The sequence below is a fragment of the Pogona vitticeps genome, chromosome 1, assembly GCF_051106095.1.
Source record: "Pogona vitticeps strain Pit_001003342236 chromosome 1, PviZW2.1, whole genome shotgun sequence".
Lineage (NCBI taxonomy): Eukaryota > Metazoa > Chordata > Lepidosauria > Squamata > Agamidae > Pogona > Pogona vitticeps.
In genome coordinates, this window is record NC_135783.1 from 17,944,997 (window position 1) to 17,960,814 (window position 15,818).

Sequence of the window (15,818 nt, forward strand, 5' to 3'; positions counted from 1 at the left end):
TGAATATAGTTGTACAAATGTGCCAACACATCAGAGTACTTCTTTTTATAGACTTTCTTTGTTGTAAGTCAAAGTCTGTCTGCATCATGTATTGATCTTCTCTGTTTGTATTGAATCTGGAAGCCCCTCACAAAGCAGAATGGCATGATACTTTGTTTTCCCAACATCCACCTAAGGAAAATGGGGCAAAATCAATAAGAAATACACATTAAAGCTCCTAGCTTCCCCTCCCCCTTGACAAATGGTATGTAGGTGATTGTAGAGGTGGGGTGGTAACCAGCAGAGCCTGGAATGTTCTCTATAAAAAAAGAAACTAGTTGCATTACTCATCACTTCCCAGCAGCCAGGTTGTCATTATTATCAAAACAGTTACAAATCCAAGAACCAAAGTAGCTTTTTCACTGATTTCCTTAAGGCATCTTCAGAGAATGCAAATGAGGAAAAAGTGTTGTTTAGAGAATACGCACGATATAGTATAAACCAAGCTATATTTAAGCTGGGCTAAAACAGTCAGCATGGCATTGTGGCTAGTGAGCTAAACTTAGGTTTGAGGAAACATGGATTCAAATCCCCCTTGCCAGCTGGATGAACTGGGCCAGTCTCTAACCAAACTCACAGGGTGGTCACGAAGATGGGGAAACTGATGGGGAAGATGAACTTTTATGCTGTGTTAAATGTTGTACAGTTTGACAGACAAACTGTGGGCCTGTCCACACTGACATATAAATATAATATATGGATAGCTGAGAGTCTGGTTTGGCTCAAAAAAAAAAGTCTATGTCTGCTTGAGTTTCTACTGAAAATGAGCCAATTCTCCCCTTTAAGAGCTGGTGATCTCATTTCTGGTCCAGCAGTAAGGCATGCATTATTGTTGGCATGTGCCTCCCTGCTCCGTTGCTGGCTCCAGGCACCTCTGCCATTGCCACTGTCATTGAGGGGCTAGCCTTCTGCAGAGGCAACTGCCTGCTGGAGACAAGCACTGTGGATTAATGTGCTGCAAGTGGATGAGAGATTGAGCAAATACCAGTGACATTGGGGTGGCAACAGCAAGGGACTGCCCCCTCTGCCTTTCTCCTTCGCTCTCTGCACAATGCCTTCCTGCTCCCCACCCCCTTTCTTTTCCTCCATTTCTCTTTCCTCCTTTCTTTCCAAATACCTCCTTTCTTTTAAATTCCCCCTCCTGTCTGTCTGTCCTCTTTCTCTCCTGACAGTTTCACCTACTGCTGTTTCTGCACTCTTTGCCCTCTTCTGTCTCCTCTTCTTCCATCCACTTCACTCCTGTCAAATTCCATTTCCTTCCCCATCTGCTCTCCCCATCTTGCTTCTTTCTGTCCTAGACCCTTTCGCCCTCCCCATTCCCCTCATCCCCACCTTCTCTTTTCTCTTCCCTCCTTATTTGCTGTTTGAACAGGCTACAAGGGGTCGTTTGCTGTTCAGAGGGGAACAGAATGCCAAATGGTACATCACACCCACATCCATACACCCAACCTCAGCAGAAGCTTTATAGCCCAAACCACCAGGCACTCAAAATGGTCAGCCTGGACAGGCTCTGTGTCGCCGAAGACTTTCAGTTTATGTCCCAAGAAAGCCTAAAATTCTAAGCAGGACTTGGAAAAGCTACTTTAAAAAAAATCCAAGTTCCTAGCATCTTCTAGCCAGTATGAGCAGTGGTTGACTGAGAAAGGAATTCTTATGCACGAGGATCAGCGCATGGATCTGGATTCTTTCACGGGCATCCCCATTCAATGTGTACACCTTGCGGATCAGGCTGGCTTGGGAACATGACATCAGAGGGAAGGTCCAGCAGCACGACCCCCACTACTGCTTCACCATCTGAGAGCCCTACATCTGTGTAACATATGGACAGGGACTGATATACGTCTTTTAAGCAAATTAGCCAATGAGGCTTTGTGCATTTTATTTCTCCAACCATGCTCTATTAACGTTGTAACCTTGATATGATATGATATGATATGATATTTCTGGATTGGGTGGGATTTGGCTGTTTTCTTTATGTTTATTTTATTACTGCCCAGAGTACTGGCAAGCAAGCAAGCAAACCAACAAATTCTATTAGCTAACAATTCTTTTTTGGGTATGTGTGTATGTGTCAAAATATATGTTGCATTAAATGACAGTGGTGCTTCGCTAGACAGTTACCCCGCATGATAGTTTTTTCGCTAGACATTGACTTTTTGTGATCGCTATAGTGGTTCGCAAAACCGTGATTCCTATGGGGAAATTTCCCTGGACAATGTTTGGTCCCTGCTTCGCAAACCAATTTTTGCTAAACAACGATTTTGACAGCTTATTTATTTTATTTATTTATTTATTCGATTTTTACCCCGCCCCTCTAGACAACGTATACTCTGGGCGGCTTACATAAGTTAAAACACGTTAAAATAGCATATAAAATGCAATTATACAATTAATTCTAAGCAACAGATTTCCAAGATGGCAGTGCTCAAAAGAAGAAGAAAAAGAAAGAGAAAATCACTTAATTGGCTGGGGGGGGAAGGCCTGTTTAAATAACCAAGTTTTTAATTGGCTTTTGAAAACACCCAGCGAGGGTGCCAACCGAATTTCAGCAGGGAGTGTGTTCCACAGCTGAGGGGCGAATGCCGAGAAGGCCTGGTTTCTAGTTTTCTCCTTCTGGGCCTCCCTCGGAGTCAGTCCCCTCAGCCGTCCCTGCTGGCTATGTCAGGTGATTTGGGTAGATCTGGGCGGGAGGAGGCGGTCTGCCAAATATTGAGGTCCCAAACCATTTAGGGCTTTATATGTAATCGTTAACACTTTGAAGTCGATGCGGAAATGAATAGGTAACCAGTGCAGTGCAGCCAGAGTGGGGGAGATGTGCTGATATTTTCTCACCCCACTAAGAAGCCTGGCTGCTTCATTCTGGACCATCTGAATGCAGCTCCCTCTGTGCTGGTAAAATGGGTGTTTTCGGGACCTAAGCTTCGCAAGACAGCTATTTGAACAGCTGATCGGCAGTTCACAAAGCGGTTTTCCTATGGCCAATCTTCGCTAGACAACGACGATTCTTTCCCATTGGAATGCATTAAACAGGTTTCAATGCATTCCAATGGGGAAATGCTTTTTGCTAGACTATGATTTCGCTGAACAGCGATTTCAGTGGAATGGATTATCATCGTCTAGCGAGGCACCACTGTAATTTAGAATTGGTTTAGCTGCTTCTTGCCAGTCCCCTAGAAATGATAAAAAATACCAGAAAATGTCGGGGCCTGTTCCCAGAGCCAAAGAGGCAGGTCTGTTTGTGTGCATTCCCACAAGCACTAAGTGACAGGACAGGCAAAAGAGGTAAGGAATGTGGTATGTAGCCAATGATTCAGCTTCCTGAGAAACTCTGCTTTCCTTAGAGAAATAATATAAGACATTTTATCTCTGCTTGAAATCTCAGAAGGTAAGAAAGGATTATGGGTTAATATGCCTGAACTAGTAATTCCTTGCCTCCCCTTATGACAAGCAGGAGTAGAAAAATTATGCACTGTAAAAAAAGGTAGAATAAGTAGTCACCTTCAGTGTCATCTTTGGGTGAATTCAAAAAATACACAGTATATAAATCATACAAATCTGCTTAATCTGCCCAATGTATACTGAACATACAACAGTCCTTTTGTTAGCATGTTTATTAACTGGAACAGAATTCTTCCTTTATCTAACAATTTGGCCACTGAGAAACAGCCCTGCCAGAACTGATTCTGATTGGGAAGCAGGGCTGCAACATTTTAGTAGAAACAATGTGATGTGCCTACATACTATACCTTAAACTCGTAGGACTCTTCAATGATCACTTCTAGCTTTGTATGTTCCCCCAAGATGGGGCGCCCCATTTCTGCAATGCGACGTTCTTCCTCCTCTTTGCTTGTCAGCGGCTGCTTCTCGCTATTCTCTTCTGCAGAAACAGAAAGGAAACACACCAATTTTAAGCCGTAGCCCTCCCCTTTTTTGCAGACAGCTTCTGTCAAACGGAGCCGCCACGATCATTGACTATTTATATTCAAACACTCCCCGTTGCGAAGGTAAAAGCAGGCAGACATCTGTTACAGAAAACGGACAGGCCATTAACCATGAGGGCAAGCGCCTGTGTGGTAAGGCCTAGAACGTGCTGCTGCAGATGGCTTGCCTGGAAGCATTAGCAAATGAGATCACTGGCTTGAAACATCTCCGAATTACAAATGTCTCGCTCTTCTCTTCACTTATCTTGTTAAAATTTCTGCAACTTTGGTGGCATGTTTTCTGCAATTTGTGGAAAAGAAGCAGCATTTCTTTTAAGACACGGCTTCCATTTTGCACATTAGGAGCGCAAACAGCTAGCTGTCTTCTCCCAGGTCAGCCGATCTAGCTTGGCACTGTTGATATACTGAATGGCAGCAGCTTTCCTGGGTTTCAACCAAGACTGTTTCTTAAGTCTTGGCATGCCAGCAACTGAAGGACCTATTCTCGTGCAAAACATACACTCTACCCATGAGATACAACTGCTCTCTTGCATCACCCAGGATTCTTCCACCTTCCACCTTTCTTGGGTTCCCCCAGCCCAGAAATGCAGCAAGAATGTGCAAGGTGTGCATACACGATTTCAGTTAAAAGGTACACTTAAAAAAAAAAAAAAGCATGTGAATGTCATAAACAGGTGTCTGATATCATTTATACCGGATCTGGAACCCACCAGAAATGTTGGAGCACAATTCCATATAAAAACAAAACAAAAACATCCATAGTAATAACATTCATTAAAATCAGTAATTATAAATGAAACCAGAAGTTCCCAAATTAAGGTGTCAGTGGAAAGAGATGGATCTCCAAAGCTTTTCTGAAGATCTGCAAGGAAAAGGCTTGACAAAACCCTTGTGGGAGCTCATTTTGGAGGTGGTGATGCCATTGTTGAACAGGACCTCTGTTCAGCATGCTAATTGTACTTGGGGGCAAGAGAGTGAGAAGGGTCTCTCACTTTTTCCATTTACTGTTATGTTTACAACCCATTTCTCCATGCAAGACAGTTATTCCAAGGGTTCTGGTGCTCTCCTTGGGTTGGTTTCCTTCGAGTAAGCAACCCCAGATGAAGGGAACGGTAAGTCTTTTCAGAGTACTTTGTACCTACCAAGCCCTGGAAAGAGTCGTCATAAATTGGAATGGACTTGACCGCACATAATAATTACTATAATAATTGTAATTATCTCTGTATGAGTTGCGATATTAATGTGGTTAACATAATCCCACACAAGGCAGTTTTGGGGCAAAACTGTGGGTGGAAACAAAGGTCTGGTCACAGCATGATGGTGGCTTAAAATGCTCCACAGGGGATGCCAACCTTGTGGGGAACTGGTTATCAGAATGCTCCACACATGTGGTTACCTAAGCATTACTATTCTCCCTCATGACTGCGCAACAGTCCAACAAGTCCATCAGCTAATCTGCTCTGACTGTTTCCATATCTTTGTACTGTGTATCCATAAATGTGCTACTTCTCAGTCTTTACCACTCATTTCTCCTTTCTCCCCTAAACAGTGAATCCGAATCTCTGGAAATGAAGGACGATCACCATTCTTCCACATGACTGGCTTCATACTGCAATGTTTTTTCAAGGAGGAACTTGTTTCAAGCTATTGGTTAATATGCCTGAGCTAATTTAGCTTAGTACATGATTCTGTAACATGAAATCACCAAGGCTTGAAAGGGCCTCTTAATTGACAGATCTAGATTTAAAAAAGACAGGGATGATGGTGATGATGAGGATAATTACTACTACTATTACTACTGCTGCTGCTACTGCTGCTGCTGCTACTACTACTACTACTAGACATATCTCTGCTTTTTTATATATAGCAATCTGTACTGTGGCTCTGAAGAACATCTGCCTCATTCTCTGGTTCTCTAGTATTTTGGAAGGAGGAATTCTAAATGAAGGGCACCCCCTCCCTTTAAAAAGAGGACATCTGGCAACTCTATTCATGCTGAAGAATACACAGTTCCTCTTGGTAGGAAGGAATTTAATTTTTTGCTCTGCGCAAAGCCCTTCAATTTTCTTTCCTTTCCTCTCTCATTTCCCTTTTGTTCTTAGAAAGATGTGAATTTGGAAGGTGGTAATGCTACTTGATTGGTATGCTGAAAACAATGGGAAGTAATTTGTTAATTCGAATGCTTCCCAAGACAATGGTGATGGAGGAGAGGGTGGTGGTGGGGGAAAGGATCTGATTTCTGTTTTTGCTGGAACACACTCCTGTAGCAGATATTTTATCTTTGTGGGAGAAACGTGGTAAGGCTGGATAAGGTTGTTAGCTGGCGTTACCAAGATGGGATTCTAGGTGCAGCGCTTCACAGAGGGTAGCAACGCTACTACAGCTGCAGACCACGCGAAGGAGCTATGGGCAGGCAACTCTGCAAGTTGCAGCCAAAGAAAGCACGGATATGTCAAATTTATAGAGAGGCGAAAGCGGAGAACAAAATGGCTGGCACAACTTTGACTTGGCCAACCTGGGGCCCTCCAGGTGTGTTTGGATTTTTATCTCCCATTGCACCCAGCCATAAAATCCTGCTGGCTGGAAGACTGAAGGTTATCATCCAAATGCATCTGGAGGTTAGTAAAGGCTGGCACAGATGAGAAGGCATCACTGCCCTGCAAATTGCAAATGGAAAAGGCTGGGTAGGAAGGCAGGGCCTGCTGCTGCTTTCCTGGGGGAGGAGGGGCTGGACAAAATGTCCCATTAGTAGGGCCCCAATCTGCTTTCAGTGGGCCCCTAGTGATCTGACTCGTCAGTGACTGGCACCACTGGACCCCAGCCCAAGGTAAACAGACCTTGCGCTTGGGAATGGAGCCTCTGGTAGAAATCAGGCACAAGGCCCAAGGGAAGAAAGGAAAGAGAATGACTGAGCGTAAATCAGCAAGCTTTATAGTCCCAGCAGATCTGATAACTCATACATTAATAATAATTTCCCTTATTCCTTTAATTTTTAAAAAGCCCTAGTAGATCCCAGAACTGCAATCTGGAGCGAGGTATTTTCAAATTTCATATGTTGAATCAGACTGCTTATATCAAGCTAGAACACATAAGATCCAGGAAAGGGAGTGGCCAGTTAAAAGCCTAAATTTTGCATCTGGCGTGAAATATTTTTTTCAGGCATTAGGGGTGGGTGGGGGGAAAGGGATTTCCATGGACGCCATCATAATGGAGAGGTGTGTCCTTTTCCTACAACGGCTCAGAAGAGGTCTGCATAATTCATCTTGCTGACTGAGACTGACAGAAGTTATAAATCAACAATAGGGCTGCCTCCACTTCTGTTTTAACTAAAGACTTGGGCAAAGATCTGACACAGCTTGGCAGCAGAGCTGGCCCAAACATTTTCCTGTTGGAGATGGAAGACAAGATCTTGTCCTTCTCCATTCCATGTACAAAAGTCAACCAGACTGGAGGGCTTTCAGGCAAGAATCACAGAGCTGACTGCATGACACACACACATCTCTACTCTCCAATACTTTGCCACCATTTCCTATCCCCAGCACCCACCTTCTGAGTAGTTTGCTTTATCATACCTAATGGCATGTCTGGCCCTGCTTGGTTGGCAGGCTTAGATGGAGCAGAGAGAGTCATATTTTCAATGGACAAGGCAATGAGGAGCTCCTGCCCCAGGTAGCAGATTTGGAGGCACAATCAAAAAGCTGCCATGTGTTAATTACTCTATGTGGAACTTCATTTTTTCACTGGTACCCATCTCCTTTCTAAGCATCAGTAGAGACTGCATGTGGATTTCAGAGCAATTGGTTACACTTAATCTGTTGAACCAGGACCCTAGTAAACCAGATACCTTGTATGTTGATTACAGTAGAAGGAAAAGGATGGTCTCTAGCATGAACCTTCCTGAAGACAGGTTGGCCTAACAAAATGATGGGCAAGAAAGGAAAGATCAGTGGGTTGGACTGGGATTTGGTGGCAAATGTAATACCTGGTGTGGTCAGATCGTGTTAGATGTGAGGAGTCAACTCAAAACAGTGAACAAAAACGTCTACTTCACACATGTAGTTTTAGAAGAGGCAGCCATGTTAGTCTGTGCTAGCATACGTAACAGGCAAAAAGAGAACAAATATAAAAAAATAAAGAAGACAAAAACATTGTGGCACTTTAAAGACTAACTGCTATATTCTTATACTTCACACATCAGTGTTAGTAATTCGCTGTGGCTAGGTAAGTAGGCCGCCCTTCAGTATGCCATTGGACTCCAACTCCCATCAGCCCCAGACAGCATGGCCAGTGGTCGGGGGTGATGGGAATTGTTGCCTAGAAAAGATGGGTTTCTTTTACAGATTTCCCAGTCTTCGGTATTGGTCCTCTTTTTACATTTACTGAGCCAGGAACAAGAAGCGAACTGAGCTGTGAAATGAGAACCTGCCTTTCAAGTGCTTTGGTGGATTACTTTGATATCCACCAAATTTCAAACCATGCTCTCCTCATGAAAATCTGTCTCCAGATGCAATTTTTAAGCTTCCTGCTCAGGCTAGAGAAAAGAAAAGATTACAAGGAGTATGAAATTGTATATTCTGATATAGTCTTTATAATTCCATCTTCTCTCCTATGCAGTTCTAATCTTGTTTGCGATTCCTTGGAACCCTGGCTCTGCTCTGAACACATCTCAAAGAAATGAAGAGGCTGATGAGAAACATATAAAACATAATGCATTGTTTTGTCCCTGCAATAAAGGGTTGTGTCAGACAACCTGGTCATCAGCTCTAACAGAAAAGCTGCACAGCAGGTGGAGAATAAAAGATTATAGTGGAATCTCTTCAGCAGGTCTTTCAGCAACCAGTCTGAAAAGAGACAATGCAAAAGTCTCTTCGCTGGCCCATCTGCACGAGAAGGGTGCTATCGGGCAAGGGGCGGGGAATTCAGCCTCCCTTAACAAAAACTTTAGGCATGCTGCTGTAAGAGGAAGGCTTTTAAAATTATAATGGGCGAGATGCTTAGCAAAGTCTTGTGGATGGTGTAGGAGATATACTGTATAAAGCTAGAAATACGAAAGGATGATGATGTTTCTCACAGCATACAATATATATTTACAGTGCCTAGTGTAACCAATTAAAATTAGGCATTAGGCAGCTATTCCAGCCCTTTCCCATTAATGGATTTTAATAAGGGGGGGGGGAAGAGAAAGATACAATGGGAAGATGTGGGAGGATCAAAAAATGAAGAGGATATCATCCAGACCCTGTACAAAAAAGTTTTGAGTCCCAATTGACTCCCAGAGCTTGGAATACAGTAGTTACTTTTTTGGTCTATAAATCCTAGGCTTCCTTGGATGCTGTAGGATTCTAGGAGCTGTGGTCTAAAAAAGTAACTTCTCCAAGCTCCGTTCATGCCAAATGAGAGCCTAAGAAGATGCTTGCCATTTTGTATGACTGTTTGTGGAAAGGAGGTTTAGGAAAGGAGGGTAGAGGGGGCCTTCCTCCACAGAGGGATCTGGGGGCCCTGGGCCTCACGATTTTCACAGTGACATCAGGATTACGGTAAGTTCTGACACTCAGATGGGGAAGAGCTTCAATTAAGCAAGTTGGGATTTTCCCTAAGCCCATCCAGCTCTTTCACAAAAATTGAAAGCATTGTTCAGTCATCTCTCTGTTGTTGTCCCCTTAAGGCAGTGGTGTCGAACTGTGGCCCTCCAGATGTTCTTGGCCTTCAACTCCCAGAAATCCTGGCCAGCAGAGGTGGTGGTGAAGGCTTCTGGGAGTTGAAGTCCAAGAACATCTGGAGGGCCACAGTTCGACACCACTGCCTTAAGGAGTTCAGGACCCCTGCCCAATGCCTTTGCCTTACTGTTTTACCTTCACAAGATAAAAGAAAAAACTATAGAAACAGCAACTACTGTATTTTTCCGTGTATGTATAGGATGACACTTTTCTCTAAAATATTTAGATTAAAATTTAAGTAGTCTTATACACAGAAGAAAGGAGGGAGGAGGGATCAAAGTGCTTTGATTCCACTTTTTGTGAAGAAAGAAATTCTGGGTTAGAAAAGTGAGGGGGACATCTTATACATGGGGGTGTATTATACACGGAAAAATACGGTAACTGTTTTCAATTAGTTCAGATAACAATTGTTGACACTCAACTCTATAAAAAGTCAGGACCTAACAGACCATTAACAGAGCTAGAAAATAACTGTAGAGATAGGAATAATAAAAAGAAAAGTGGATAATGGGTTGGACTGCTGGTTATTCTAAGCGGCATTAGGTGGACACAAATATGCAATAATGAGCCAAGGAACAGACTATATGAAAAGATAAAGAGATAATATAAACAGTCTGCATATTTGTGTGTGTGTGTGTGTGTGTTGTGTGTGTGTGAAGATATAAGAGTTTATGAACAAAAATGTTATTATCGTAACAGTAGGTATTGTTCTGTTACGTTATTTTGAATGGTCTGAGATAAAGATTTGAAATTTTTAAAAGAGATAATAACATATATTGTGTGGAAATTCAGATGAAAGAGGCTATTGGTCACTCAGCAGATTTGCATGTTTAAGCAAATTTGAAACCCCTCTATCTGCTGCATTCTGCTGTCTCATGAGGAATTGCTTCTTGTGTCTGAAAACCAAATACTTTGGTACAGTAGCTGTGATGACATGTAGCTGTTCCATGAAGGGTGGTGATAATTAGGGAAAGGACAGAACTTGGAATAGTTTGGTTGTTGTGGGTTTTTCGGGCTTCTTGGCCGTGTTCTGAAGGTGGTTCTTCCTAACGTTTCGCCAGTCTCTGTGGCCGGCATCTTCAGAGGACAGCAAACTGTGCACAGTTTGCTGTCCTCTGAAGATGCCGGCCACAGAGACTGGCGAAACGTTAGGAAGAACCACCTTCAGAACACGGTCAAGAAGCCCAAAAAACCCACAACAACCATTAGATCCCGGCCGTGAAAGCCTTCGCGAATACATTGGAATAGTTTCTTTTTTATACCACAACTCCCAGAAACCCGTGGCCACTGGCTGGAATATTCCGGGAATTGTGGTCACAGAGTAACTGTTCCTAACTCTAGAGAAGATATTTGGGTGGAAACAACTGCTCTGCTTATTGTTCTAGTAGTAACTGAGCAATGCAATACAATGCAAAAGATAGCTGTAGATAACTCAGCATAGAGTTCCTTGCAAGTGCACTGAAAAGTTCAGTCACAGGCAAGACGGAAGTCTGTATGCTTTCAGGTTATTAATCTGGGGACCAAGTTGCCAGCAGAGTTTCTTTAAGGGGCTGAGAGTATCTTAAGTCCATGTCAACCTCAGAGTTTTCTGAGCTGCCTCTGAACCATTTCCAGCAAACCTCTAGTTTATTATCATCATAATTATTCATAGTTTACTATTGGCTTGTTATCCTGAAACATGTGACGTTAGGTTTGTGAGAGCAAAACATCCCATCATCAACATTTGTGGGCACACTGGTTACATCTTATGTGGTTTTAATACTAATCCCAATGCACAGAAAAGATCAAGATGTCTTACCATTCAAACACTTTCCTTCATTGCAAAAGGAAGAACAGAAAACCAAGATGTTAACAGCCAACAGTTACAACTTCTTCAAATATGTCTATGTGAGTCACAGCATTGGTAAATGTTTCCTATTACTGATCTCCAGTTTTGACCGATAAAAGCTGCATCTCAAGCTGTTTAGCACTACCTTTTCATCAGGGCTAGGGACTCAAGATGTGCAACCCAACTGTGCAATTCAAGACACAATGTTGCCCTCCCTAGTTTCAGATTTACTTTACAAATATTCTTAAAAATATTTCCTCCCCACACAATGATTTGGGTGGTTGGTTTTTACTGTCCAGATGGTTTTGCTCTTTTTAGAAGGATGTGGCGATTGCCTGAACTCATTCACATCTCTTCTGCTCTCCAAGATCTACTACAAATCCACAGCCAGCTGATCATCCTTCCTTCTGATCACCAAATTTGACTTTGTTCATTATATTATAAAAGGCAATGGTAATGTGTGGAAAGGCAAAATATACAAGCATAGACCTTTTTGATTCAAAACATTAAAAGGGAACAATTCCTTGAGAAATTTTTGTGCATGTCCAGATGCATGAGGAGTGGAGGATGAGAGAAACGAGAAGAGCATGAATGTACGCAGGGCCAATGCAACAGCACAGAGTAGTGCTCTTAGCAAATTGTGTTCAGTTTCCACCTTGCATGATGGGTAGAACTACTGTATTTTTCGCTCCATAAGACACACTCCCCCCCCACTTTGTGTGTGTCTTATGGAGCGAATACTGGCTTCCCACTGCTGCCATCGTCACCACGGTGCCCTTCTCCCCCCTTTCCAGGGCAGGGAGTGCTTCCAGATGATGAGCTGGCTGGGGCGGAGTTTTCTTTTTAATTTTTAATTTTTTTTAATTAGGGCATCTTATCATCAGATGCGTCTTATAGAGCGAAAAATACAGTAACTCATTGTCACAGAATGTGTGAGAAATGCTATAAGCTTGTGACAACAGTTTCCCTTGAAAACTACTGTAAGCCTCACCCTACAGCCTTTAGACAGTGTTCGAGGTCCATGTCTCTCTGTATTTATCTCTGAAAGATTAAATGTTAAATTCTCTTTTTAAAATCCAAAGGCTGGTTTAATTTAGCATCAATGGTTCACATAGCAGCCAACCACATTTATCAACAGAACATGAGGTCAATGGCATCCTTCCACAGCTGGTCCTGAGCCCAATGCCTTCCAACCTGGAGACAGGAGACAGTCTTCTTCATCTCACAGAACAATGTATGATGCTGCTGATGCTTTATTGTTAAATGTCTTAAGGAATTAAAAATGAGAGCAAAAAAAAGAAGCAGCAAGAGAAGGGTATAATGTTTAATATTAGAAATACTTAATATATGAGCAAAAAGATAATTGAAATCCATACCTGTAATTGTGAAGTCACCTAAAGAAATGGCAAAAGAGAGAGAAAAGATAAATAAATTATTATCTATTTTTCCACACTGCATGCATCATATATCATTCAGGCTTACCCCCTAAAGCTGAATTGCAGACTTCTTTACAAGAACAAACACCCACACGGGACAGGAAAAATACTAAAAAGTCTGTTTGTGTGTCTATGTTTGTGGGAGAAGTCAATTTATCAAGAAGAAGCACTAAAATATTTAAAATGCCATTGTATGAAACAATTTAATAAAAACTAGAAAGTATAAAATCAAGAAGCCAGACTTGATGGAACTGTTTATACTGTAATGCTATATATACCTGGGAATAAATTCTGGTGGATCAATAGGATTTTTTTGAGTAGGCAGGGGCTGAAAGTTTATTCAGCAATGGCAGAGCAAAAAGTCTGACTGGCATAGTTACCTGGGGCTGCCTGTTGCTGCTGTTGTGCTAGTGGTGATCAACACTGTAAAATGTGACTTCTAATTGTGTAACAAGGCCTCAAATGCTTTCATGCAAAAGGGGCAAAAGTGTCAAATCACCTGCACTACACTGCATTGTGGGTTGGACACCACATGATCACTGCCATGGATAAACTTAATTCCTTGTTCAGTTAGGAGCAGAATCTGGAGCTGTACTCATGTTTTCTCCTTCTTTTCTTGTAACACGGAATTTCAAAATGAGTGACATGACTTCCCTGGCTTGTAATATTCCTCACTCTATTTCACTGGTTGTTGCTTGTGCGGGAAGAAAAGACCACAATACGATGCCATTGCATCATATGTGTCATTTTACCAGTGTGCCTGGACAGAATGGATGAAAAGACTCGGGCTTCATATTCTAGTGACTGCCATGCATTCAAGCCTAGGAATTTTCTGAAAACACTAGGGGAACTCTGAAACAATATATTGTAGTTGGAAAAATCTTCCTTTGTTTTAAATTCTTTATTGTTTTGAAAGCTCACAGAGAAGTCATAATATAGAGGGCAAAAGCCCTCTCTCTATAGATTTGAAAAGCCCCCAGTTTCAAATCTTAGAATTTCCCATTAAAAGGCTATCAAGTGATAGAGTTGGAGAAGACATTAGCTCAAGACCTTGGGGAAAATCAAGTTTGCCCAGTAGTCTTAAAGCAAATAAGGGAACTATCTGTTTCATTCTTTTAACACCCACTTTTAACTCCAAAATATGTTCCCTCATTTCATCTTCAGTTGTACTCTGGCGCCTAGAAACAGGAGGAAGTATTTTGTAGATGGCATGTTATATGTGACATAGTCTATTTTCTTTAAAGGAGTATGCCATATTTCCTAGATTCTTTCATATGCTGTTGTCATGGTATCAGCTTGACTGAATGAAGTAACTCCTTCTGGGAGCAGTGTGTATATGTAAGATGCACTTTTGTTCTGTTCTGTTACAAGCATGAATAAGTGATCTGAGTCAAAGGCACCACAAAAGTGGGCCAAAGAGGTACCAACCTGACTGCGGGGCAGCCAGCATAACTGCGTAAGGTTATACACGGTTAAGATAAAAATCCCTGAGAATCAGTTTTAAGATCTAATCCTATTGAATTTGGGATTATTTATTGAATGCCCCAACAACAGAGCATAGACAAGTTACCTTTTTTGGGACCATAATTCCAAGCATCCTCTAGCCAACATGACTAACTGGTCATGTTGTCTGAGGGATTCTGGAAGTTGTAGTCAAACAAGTAACTTTTCCAAACTCTGCCATTAAGCTGTTCATAAAAGGCGAAACAATGGAGGTCTCCTGTATAAATTGAACTGCCCCCTGGGCAGAGCGCCTTTGTCCGTGTGGAATGGAGCAGATAGAAACAACTGAACATGTCTTGTTGTGGTGTACATATTATAAGGATGTACATGAAGAATTTGTTTCCCGTTTGACTGGCCGATTTCTTGACTGTACAGAGCAACAATGTATTCATGTGCTGTTGTCTGATTCCAATCCTATGTTCATTCCAATCCTATGTTCACATGTAGTGTTGCCAAATTCTTTACTGCTTCTATGGGCATTGCTTCAGGGGAGATGTACTGACACTGTTGTTGTTTACCTTAGAACTAACTACAGTATTGCTTTGCATTCAATCCCAATATTTTTGTATATTTCTGTATATTTATATATTTTAAATGTTTTCTTGGTGGCTGGTCTTTTGACCTAATAAAGTTTTAACTTATCTAGAAATTGAACTGGAATGTGTAAGACTTCTTTAACAGCTGTTGTAAAACTCAGTGAAACACAAGAATGAACTACGTGTTATAGTAGTGTGCGTAACAGCATCTCAGTACTTTTTTAAAAAAAACCATAAAGCTACTTCAGGAAGAGTATTCAGAATGCAACAGTGTTAAGAGAAGGAATACTTCATCTACTTCTTGCTTATAATTTTTCTGTATTACTTTCCCCAATAGGAATCCAGCTGAGTGGTTTTCTTGCAAATAACTTGGAATGTTTCACATTTATCAAAACAAGTTATTGTCTGGTCCCCCAAAAAAGTAATGGTTTCCATTTGAAATAAATATTTATGTGATGGGGTCTAATTTCTCTTCTTAACAGATCCAGAAATGACTAGTGATTAACTGGCATATAAAATTCAGGTAATTTTACCCCAATGAAAAGAAATCTAAAGGGAATGCATTATATCACGTTACAGGGCACTGGGATGAATAACAAGGAAATCTGTACTTTTTATCAATTTATCAGGTCGGGTAAAATTTGAATCTTGGCTTGATTCGTCTGTAGTCTTGATTAGCTTCTGCCAAAAATCTATATAGATTAGTTTCAACCATAATTGAAGCTAATGGAATAAAGATGCCTTTTAATTTTCCATCAGATCTTTAATATTTTTATTTCATTCTACAGATACATCAAATCTAAGAGACCTCTGGAGAT

At 41.5% G+C, this 15,818-nt stretch overlaps 1 protein-coding gene across 8 annotated transcripts in view; it reads right to left on the bottom strand.

Annotated features, from left to right (window-relative positions):
* The window catches only part of SLC8A1 (solute carrier family 8 member A1), a 342,233-nt gene that overhangs the window by 38,022 nt on the left and 288,393 nt on the right, over positions 1–15,818 (bottom strand). For 4 of the 8 annotated variants that reach the window (XM_072988572.2, XM_072988564.2, XM_020794734.3 and 1 more), the window contains 4 exons: positions 12,902–12,919; positions 11,496–11,510; positions 7,825–7,893; positions 3,786–3,916 (listed from right to left, as the gene is read on the bottom strand). In XM_072988572.2, the coding sequence (XP_072844673.2) occupies positions 3,786–3,916; positions 7,825–7,893; positions 11,496–11,510; positions 12,902–12,919 (233 nt within the window). The remainder of the gene's footprint in view (positions 1–3,785; positions 3,917–7,824; positions 7,894–11,495; positions 11,511–12,901; positions 12,920–15,818) is intronic. The other 4 variants (XM_020794736.3, XM_072988587.2, XM_020794735.3 and 1 more) reach the window with 1 other exon arrangement.